The sequence below is a fragment of the Salmo trutta genome, chromosome 16 (genome assembly GCF_901001165.1).
Source record: "Salmo trutta chromosome 16, fSalTru1.1, whole genome shotgun sequence".
NCBI classification, from domain to species: Eukaryota; Metazoa; Chordata; class Actinopteri; order Salmoniformes; family Salmonidae; genus Salmo; species Salmo trutta.
The window spans coordinates 31,293,709-31,304,828 of NC_042972.1; the positions used below are offsets into that span (position 1 = coordinate 31,293,709).

General features: G+C 35.4%; 1 protein-coding gene across 2 annotated transcripts in view; it reads left to right on the forward strand.

The window, feature by feature from the left end:
• LOC115150536 (sodium-coupled neutral amino acid transporter 3) overlaps positions 1-8,545 on the forward strand; it is a 49,995-nt gene extending 41,450 nt beyond the window's left edge. For both annotated transcript variants that reach the window (XM_029693943.1, XM_029693944.1), the window contains 3 exons: positions 198-342; positions 1,259-1,362; positions 5,530-8,545. In XM_029693943.1, the coding sequence (XP_029549803.1) occupies positions 198-342; positions 1,259-1,362; positions 5,530-5,634 (354 nt within the window). In that variant the 3' untranslated portion in view covers positions 5,635-8,545. The remainder of the gene's footprint in view (positions 1-197; positions 343-1,258; positions 1,363-5,529) is intronic.
• Positions 8,546-11,120: the final 2,575 nt, after the last annotated feature.

Here is an 11,120-nt window from a genome sequence, read left to right on the forward strand (position 1 = left end):
GGCCTGGATACCTTCCGAATGCACTGTATATTATGTTTACTTAAAATGTATGCACTGACTGTCACTTTTGGTAAACACATCTGTTAAAAGGGCATATTATTATATTAAAGCAGTGGCTTTCTGCTCCTCTTTGATGAAAGGGTGTGTCTGTGAATAAGAATAGTGTTGTGACTGTGCTTTTCTCATGTTCTCGTCAGGTAAGGAGAGCCATCCAGCAGTTGTTTTTCCCCAACAAGACATTCTACTGGCCCCGCCACATTGCCATTGCTTTCACCCTGCTCACTCTCATCAACATGCTGGTCATCTTCGCACCTAACATCCTGGGCATCTTCGGCATCATTGGTAGGAATTTAAAAAATGCACATCTCTAGAAACTATTTCTTTCGACGCAAGGCTACCTGAAATTGGACCTCGTTGGATAGAAAAGGGCACAACTGCCTATGAGCGAAAGCTTAGGAATGAATGAAGATGATTTGTAAAAAATGTAAACGTTTGGTACTAAGGATTTGTGATTTGTCGAGGTAAGACATTGATTTATATAATATACAGTAGTATGCATAATTTAAATTTGTGCCAAAATGTAAAACAATTAGTAGTACTTCAGGAATATACTTTTTAATTCAGACCCTTTTGGAATAAAGCAGTCTAATCTTCTGCACTGTCGTCATGACTTTACTAAGAGGAAATGTAATTGTACAGACAGACAGAGATCTAGTTGCTCTCAGCTACTTTACAGTAAACCAAGTGCCCTCACAGTTTAATGATCATAGCATCTTTCATTTCAGACCCTTTGATCCCCTATGCATTAAATCCTCAATGACGGATTTGGAGACATTTAAGGGGAAAGCTCTTAAATCACCTCAGGAATGCATACTATAAACCTTAATCAAAGTATTGTGATCGTTATGCAACTGAAACGTTCAATCATTTCCTCAAGGATTATAATGCCTTAGTTTTAGCATCTTATTATCCCCACTCTGAGTACTTTCATTCGTATTTTTGAGTGAACAGTAATCAGTTGTGTTTAACACTAAGTTTAAGACTTTCCATGCCAATAAAGCCTTTTGAATTGTATTTATTTAGTTTCTGCTGGTGTCATTCTGACAGTCAGGGAGACAAAGGACACTTTTTGGGGACTTTCGTGACATCGCTAGGCTACCTCCTCGCTGTTAAATTGCGCTCTTGTTATTCGACAGTTCTGTGGAGCTCATTGTTTGACACGATGGCTAAAGAGTGTCTTTGTCCTCTCCTCGCTCAGGTGCCACATCTGCCCCCTGCCTCATCTTCATCTTCCCTGCTGTTTTCTACATCCGCATCGTACCCGAAGAGGAGGAGCCCATGCGCTCCACCCCCAAAATCCTGGTGAGCGATGTCCCCTAGCGCCCCCTACAGTGCTAAAGACTACTGTCATGTCTTACTGGAACTCATTACTGTTAACTGTTGGTTTTTAAAGATAATGTATTTTTTACACACATTTTATTTAACTAGGCAAGTCAGTTAAGAACAAATTCTTATTTACAATGACAGCCTACCCCGGCCAATCCCTAACGATGCTGGGCCAATTGTGTGCCGCCCTATGGGACTCCCAATCACGGCCTGTTGTGATACAGCCTGGAATCGAACCAGGGTCTGTAGTGATGCCTTTAGCACTGAGATGCAGTGCCTCAGACTGCTGCATCACTCCGGAACCTACATGACATATATTTCTCCGGGTCTGTTTAGTATGGGCATGTAAACAATTAAGCATAAGTGCACATAATAGAATATAACACATGGGAATATAACATAACATAATAGAATAGAATAATAGAATATAACAATAGAATATAATATAATGGAATATAACATAATAGAATATAACAATAGAATATAACATAATAGAATATAACATAATAGAATATAACATAATAGAATATAACATAATAGAATATAACAATAGAATATAACAATAGAATATAACATAATAGAATATAACGTAATAGAATATAACATAATATAACATAATATAATATAACATAATATAACATAATAGAATATAACATAATATAATATAATATAATGGAATATAACATAATAGAATATAACATAATAGAATATAACAATATAATATAACATAATAGAATATAACAACAGAATATAACATAATAGAATATAACATAATAGAATATAACAATAGAATATAACAATAGAATATAACATAATAGAATATAACGTAATAGAATATAACATAATGTAATATAACATAATATAACATAATAGAATATAACATAATAGAATATAACAATAGAATATAACATAATAGAATATAACATAATAGAATTTAACATAATAGAATAGAATATAACAATACAATATAACATAATAGAATATAACATAATACAATATAACAATACAATATAACATAATAGAATATAACAATAGAATATAACATAATAGAATATAACATAATAGAATATGACATAATATAACATAATATAATATAACCTCTTACATCTAGATGTTCCGCTAGCAGAACATCGCTCCAATATCCAATGATAGGGCGTGGCGCGAATTACAAACTCCTCAAAAATCCAAAAACTTCAATTTTTCAAACATATGACTATTTTACACCATTTTAAAGACAAGACTCTCCTTTATCTAACCACACTGTCCGATTTCAAAAAGGCTTTACAACGAAAGCAAAACATTAGATTATGTCAGGAGAGTACCCAGCCAGAAATAATCACACACCCATTTTTCAAGCTAGCATATAATGTCACAAAAACCAAAACCACAGCTAAATGCAGCACTAACCTTTGATGATCTTCATCAGATGACACTCCTAGGACATTATGTTATACAATACATGCATGTTTTGTTCATATTTATATCAAAAACCAGCTTTTTACATTAGCATGTGACGTTCAGAACTAGCATACCCACCGAAACTTCCGGTGAATTTACTAAATTACTCACGATAAACGTTCACAAAAAACACAACAATTATTTTAAGAATTAGAGATACAGAACTCCTTTATGCAATCGCTATGTCCGATTTTAAAATAGCTTTTCGGTGAAAGCACATTTTGCAATATTCTGAGTAGATAGCCCGGCCATCATGGCTAGCTATTTTGACACCCACCAAGTTTGGCACTCACCAAACTCAGATTTACTATAAGAAAAATTGGATTACCTTTGCTGTTCTTCGTCAGAATGCACTCCCAGGACTTCTACTTCAACAACAAATGTTGGTTTGGTTCCAAATAATCCATAGTTATATCCAAATAGCTGCGTTTGTTCTTGCGTTCAAGACACTATCTGAAGGGTGACGCTCCGGCGTGTATCGTGACAAAAAATGTCAAAATATTCCATTACCGTACTTCGAAGCATGTCAAACGCTGTTTAAAATCAATTTTTGTGCGATTTTTCTCGTAAAATAGCGATAATATTCCGACCGGGTGACATTGTTTTCGTTCAAAGACTGAAAATGTAAAATGGACTCTTCACGTGCACGCGCGCACCCCGTCTCATTGTTCTCAGATCGACCACTATCCAAATGCGCTACTGTTTTTCAGCCAGGGACTGCAGAGTCATCATTCAATGTTCTGGCGCCTTCTGAGAGCCTATGGGAGTCTTAGAAAATGTCACGTTACAGCAGAGATCCTCTGTTTTCGATAAAGAGGCTATAGAAGGCCAAGAAATGGTCAGAGAGGGCACTTCCAGTTTAGAATCTTCTCAGGTTTTGGCCTGCCATATGAGTTGTGTTATACTCACAGACACCATTCAAACAGTTTTAGAAACTTTAGGGTGTTTTGTATCCAAATCAAACAATTATATGCATATTCTAGTTTCTGGGCAGGAGTAATAACCAGATTAAATCGGGTACGTTTTTTATCCAGCCGTGAAAATACTGCCCCCTATCCTAAACAGGATAACATAATATAATATAACATAATAGAATATAATAGAATATAACATAATAGAATATAACATCATAGATTATAACATACTAGAATATAACATAATAGAATATAACATAATATAACATAATAGAATAATACATAACATAATATAATATAACATAATAGAATATAATATTATAGAATATAACATAATAGATTATAACATACTAGAATATAACATACTGGAATATAACATAATAGAATATAATAGAATATAACTTAATAGAATATACCATAATATAACATAATAGAATATAACATAATATAACATAATAGAATATAACATAATATAATAGAATAGAATATAATAGAATAGATTATAACATACTAGAATATAACATAATAGAATATAACATAATATAACATAATAGAATAATACATAACATAATATAATATAACATAATAGAATATAATATTATAGAATATAACATAATAGATTATAACATACTAGAATATAACATACTGGAATATAACATAATAGAATATAATAGAATATAACTTAATAGAATATACCATAATATAACATAATAGAATATAACATAATATAACATAATAGAATATAACATAATATAATAGAATAGAATATAATAGAATAGATTATAACATACTAGAATATAACATAATAGATTATAACATACTAGAATATAACATACTGGAATATAACATAATAGAATATAATAGAATATAACTTAAGAGAATATACCATAATATAATATAATAGAATATAATAGAATATAACATAATAGAATATAACATAATATAATAGAATATAATATAATAGAATAGATTATAACATACTAGAATATAACATAATAGAATATAACATAATACAACATAATAGAATATAACAATAGAATATAACATAATAGAATAGAATATAACATAATAGAATAAAATATAACATAATATAACATACTAGAATATAACATAATATAACATAATGGAATATAACATAATAGAATATAACATAAGATAATAGAATATAATAGAATATAACATAATAGATTATAATATACTAGAATATAACATAATAGAATATAACATAATAGAATAGAATATAACATAATAGATTATAACATACTAAAATATAACATACTGGAATATAACATAATATAACATAATAGAATATAACATAATCGGAATTTGACTTTGAGCTTTCAATTAGATTAGAATAACTACAGAGAGTGTGCCTGGAGATTATCTGCTGAAACAATGTTTGAATTGCTAAATGTAGACGATGCAGAGCAGATTCATTTTATTCACTCATCCATTCACAATCCTTTCGATATATTTGCTGAGTGAGAAATGCAGTTTTAATGTCATGCCACTCTAATATCATAATTACAATTCAGAAATGTATACACAAGCCCTAGACTACAATAATAATGATTTAATAGCTTTGAGTGCATTAAGGCTGAAACTCAGTGTCAGAATCATCAACTGTGTGCATTACCTCTCACATCCTTCCTCACTCTCTCTCCTCTACTCTCTCTCTCTCCCTCTCTCCCCCCTCTCTCTCTTTCTCTCTTTCTCTCCCTCCCTCTTTCTCCCTCTCTCTCTCTCCCTCTCATCTACCTCTCTCTCGCAGGCTGCCTGCTTCGCTGGAATAGGCTTCCTGTTTATGATAATGAGCCTGAGCTTTATCCTCATTGATTGGACGTCGGGGAGTAGCAAAGCCAGCAGCGGTCACTAGACTGCTTCTACCGTCTTCAGTTTTTATATTGTAAATCTAGACCTGTATGGTATTTTCTCTGTGTTTTCATGGATCATATTTTGTAGAGGATGTACTATCTCTTCCTCCAGAAAGAGTGGGCCTATGTCTAGAGATGGGGAGTTCAGTCTTCTGGAGGTTTCTGCTCCCCGCTGGAAGAAGATAGTGCATTCGAAACAAATGTAAAGTCAAGCTGGCTCACTGAATCTGCCACCACCTCCCATTCCAGCCCTGCCCCCAGACCAGACCAGACCCATAACCCATTACCCTATAAACCTGTACTCTGTGAATCACAGCAAGAATCTAACTGCCACACTTTAGTCTAGATAACCACGTAGCTTTCTTCAACAGTAGGGGAGAAGAAGGCACAACAGATTGTTGGGGGCTGGACAGTTATTTTATATTTGTAGCCAAAGTCTACTGTATTAAGTTATTCATGAAATTAGGTAATGGCAAGATTCTGTGCAACAGCTGAGGAAATGTGGCATTAAAAGCTATTGGACAGTGGCATCATCCAGTGACCCGTGCTGCTGTTGTCACCCTGGTGGCCAGGTGTCGTCCTTCTAGACGCTCGGCTTCAGTCCTCACAGATATCAGAGGGTGGAACCATACAACTGATATGCAACTGTACAGTGTATACAGTGTGTATAGAGTAGGTTGACTCTACCATTACAATACAGTATGATATATATATACAGAGAGATTTATTTTTTTATCATTTTTATTTGATAAAGGGTATAATATGGACCTTTTGAGTCTATCCTCAGCAACAGTATCAAGGCTATCATATCACATTGGTGTGTCTCTTTGATACGTGCTCTGAACCATATCAGAATAGCTTTTTCATGGTTCGAGGAGCAACTCTGATGTCTAAAATTGAAGGAATGCCTGGCTATAATCTGTCCACTCAGTATGAGGGTCTATTTTAGAGGTGGAGGTGATCATTAACTTGGTCCTGGATCGGTGGGGGTGTATATCTCTGCATTGTCATGTTTTGATCATTTGAGCACTCACAGGACCAGTGTCCTTAGTGGCAGAGGATGCTCTCTACCTGGGCTTGTTGTTGTGTTGTTTCTGAACATTTACTGAACGTAATCAGAGATAACCCAAAAATATAAAGAAAGCTCACGGTGTCAATTCATTACGTGGAGAATCAAGGATGATGTGTGTAAATATGGTTATTTCCAGGACAAGCTTGTTTTTTCCCTAACTAAAGTTCAGTCTAGTGACATGGTGCCATGATAAGCACACCATGTGGAATCAATGCCTCTCTAACATCCCTGCAAAGTAGGTGGTTAGTTATTGCACTTTCAGCTGATATGTACAACTTCTTCCTATAGCCATTAATCAATTGATATGCAAACAATTTATTTGTAAGATACTCATACGTTTTATAGATATGATTTTAAGGGACAACCCTTTATAATACAAATTACAATCTCTGAAAAATCTGAAAGTCTAAATCCTAAGTAAATTGTATAATCCTATGTATGTCACATTACAAAACAATATGTATTTAAGGTCTAACATGGTACAAAGACGTTTCCTCCAACTACTTGAAGCTCTTTCTCTCCTGTTCTGTGTCTGCATAGTGTTTAGCAGCCCTGCAGTGATTTAAGTGTGAACATGGTGTGTGAACATGGTGTGTACATGGTGTGTGAACATGGTGTGTACATGGTGTGTGATCATGCTGTGAGTCTGTTTGTCTGCTCCAGTATGGAGCGAACACAATTATGTACAGTGGCTGTACTGTAAGGATTGTTAGTGTGTCTGTGTTGTTGAAATGAAACATGGCTCTACTGTATTTTAATTGTGGTACTTACTTATACACTATTGTATTGTGAAACGATCAATGGATACATGAACCATAAGTGTAATGTGTAAATCGTAGGCTTATGAATCCCATTGACTCTTACCAAATTAGTCAAATACGATTTAAAAGCCTGACTATGAACCTTTCATAATCTCAGACTACTCTGCTGTCAGGTATGAGTGGAATAGTATTTCTGGTCAGTTTCTAAACATCCCTGTAGCTGCTTTTGGGGACTGTCTGCCAACTCTTGCAGGTATTAAGCAGGTTTGATACAGTAGTCAGATGGAATGTCCCCTGTCTCTCTCTGTTGTTTTCCTTGTGATGAAGTTACAGATTCCACACTACAGTGAGTGCTGTAATTTTGTATATGAGTATTGTATCATTGTTCTGTCAAACTTGGTTGTAAAGCGCAACAAACTCCTCTCTCAATCAATCATTAATACATGTTTCCTTAGAGAATACCCAGTCTGCATGAGCCAGTATACAGTACATCAGGATCAGCCAGCTCTGCTCTCTCTATCTATTACTCATTTATTTAATAGTTTAATGGATTCATTTGTTTTTATTTAAATAAAGATCAATGTTTAAAGTTATATTTTAACAACATGTTTGTGTTATTCTGATTTCATATACACCTGGTATGTTATTCTCTGACAGATCAGCCCTTACACATACCATGTGTACCACCAGGGGGAGACATTGTGAAAGTGTCTGACATGATATCTGACTGTCTGGTAATGCTCCTTATACACTTCTCTCATTTCCTTGTGTGATTTAATGAAATTGGTATAGTTCATGAAATATCGACTTCAACCAGCATTTCTAAATAATGTATATAAATGTAAACCCTTTATATTCAATATGCATATCTAGTTTGTATAATGTAAAAAGCAAGTACTGTAGTTTTAGTCTGATCATTAAAAAGAGAAATGTAATCATTTTTAAAGTGCTTTTAAACTATTTGCCCTTCAATTGATGTCTTTATTTTATTGATTCTCAATATATTTGAATACATTGCTGGCATTTATTGTACTGTAAACAATGTTGCAATAAAAACAATAAAATAACATTATTTTTTGATTTTTCATCATCATGATTTTGGAACTTCTAAATCCGTCCTATTACACCAAATCTGTCCCTGACTATGGCACTATGTACAAAAAAAGGTATAATACACATATTGTTTCATACTGTGCATGCCAATCATTTCCTAGTTGTTCATCAAACAGACACACACATTCTATCCCATCATCTCTATTTTAAGCAGTGCAATTTACCACTGTCAGGCTGATTGCTAACCCTAATGACGCTGGGCCAATTGTGAGCCACCCTATGGGACTGCCAATCACGGGCGGTTGTGATACAGCCTGGAATCGAGCTAGGGTCCGTAGTGACGCCTCTAGCACTGAGATGCAGTGCCTTAGACCGCTGTGCCACTCGGGAGCCCCATTCAGATTATGTTTCCAAATTCAGTTCTCTGGTACTTTGCCAGCCAGGAAAGGTAGAGAATAACAGATAGAATGAAAGGCTCTCTGTGGTAAAAAGGCTCTCTGTGGTTGGCGGTTTCTGAAGCCAATGTAGCATGTTGAATTTTTTGTGTTCCTATGAATTTGTCTCTAGCGTTTGAACCGTTTTGGCTATAAGCTATTCCTGAACGTTTAGACTCTCTAGAACATGGACGTGCCTTCTGTTCCCCTCAAAGGCTGCGCCAGGTCTCCTGCATGTCACAGCACCAATATAACTACCTGGGTTCGAAATCAGGCCTACTGCACAACAGTAACAGTTTCTGTGGCAAACAAAGCAGACAGATTTGTGCACCCCATTTAATGAAAGTGCAACAGAGGTGGTTTGGTGATCCAAGCACTCATGTTCCAGAGAGTCTAAGAATACAGCCAAATTCATAGGAAGAAAATAAATGAAACATGCCACATTGGCTTCAGAAATCAAATCAATCATTAGGGTTATGTCAGGAGGAAGTTGGTGAAGAGCAGCCTCAGATATCAGCCTTAAGTATATATTTAGCGTACACATGAATCGCGGCAAAACAAATGTTTTGTGTAATGATGTAGGCTAATCTTTATAGTTGCTGTCATATCGTAGTTCCAAAAAAAAGAACACTACTTGACTGCCTGTCTGTCTCCTGAGCCGCTTAACCAATGTTTGCTATGATGATGAAAAAATAACATTCAATCACTAACTAGACCGCGTGTCTGTGGGCTTGTTCGACATTGCAGCCGACAGTGCAGGCGACTGCCAACTAACTGATCTACAAATAACCTTGCATCATAAATAATGACTTATTAGTATTTGTAGATCAATCAGTCAGTCATAATTTAGCCATGATACATCACGGTTGTGATGCTCTCGTACACAGCCTGTGTCTTGCTGTGTTCCACATCTGGGCAGCCGGACATTCTAGGCAGCCGAGCGTGTATCCGGACCAGTAAAAAGAGTCTGACAATGGGTCTTTTTTTTGCATTGCCCGGTGCCATAGTTATGCCATATGCTGATATCATGGTGAGAGTAAATAGCTGCATGTAACTCAGCAGCTGAGAAGAACATGAAATCACTAGACTGCCTGCACATGGGTAGAAATATCCATATTGGGATACAGAAACTCTCTATCAGTAGCCACTCCATATATTCAATATAAGGTACAATCGTTACCGCACTTTGAAATGTAGGTGGGGGCAATGTGCTGGCAGGGATTCATTAGCATATGTGGGGCATGGTCTAAAATATGTTGTATTTCTGCCAACCATTAATGAAAGTGTTGTACCACTTTAAGTGGTTTTATCATTATATTGATGAAGGTTGACCAACTCGTTTGTCCACTTCAGTTCTACAATTGTTGTAAAAGCTTGTGACAATCAAGAGCTGCACTGTTAAGAGGTTACTGTGCCTTTTCCAGTAACTTAATAGCAGTTGGCGACAGGAAGTTCCTGGTTATTTTTCAATAAGTTACTGTCAGCTTTCTGCAACTAATTATTGTAAAATTCACAGTAACTTACTATGGCTGATCTCTGTCACACACACTGACCTGATGGTGTGCAGAAAGGTCAGTTTGCTGACAACCAAGAGGTTGAGGCCAAGTCTGGCAAAGAATGCTTAGTAGTTGTCAACTAATATTAAGCTATCTTGTAATCAGAAATGTTCAGTGAAAGTATAGTCAGTTCTGGCAGCTAGTTGCAAGTACAGTAACCCACTAGGCACACACTTGTTGAATTAACGTTGTCTCCACATCATTTCAATTAAATTATACTAAGCCAACGTGGAATAGACGTTGATTTGATGTCTGTGCCCAGTGGGAAGTTACTAGCACTTACTGACTATTAAGTTACTGTGAATTTTACAAGAACTTACTGACAGCTGGTTGCCAGTTAGGTTAGATTAGTCTATAATTTTGATGTACAGCCAAAATTATTTTTTTGGCATGTATTCTACTGTAATACATGTTTGTTCCTGTCAAATAGCGTTGGTTCCTGTCAGATGGCACAAACAGTCTAATTTTAAACTTCACTTTTTGTTTCTAAAGATTTGTATGGCAGGAAAACCATTCAACAAAAGCATAAGAGAGCTCTGTTGTAAAGCAATGAACCATCATCAGACAGTGATAGATACAGTGCATTCACACCCCTTGACTTTTTCCACATTT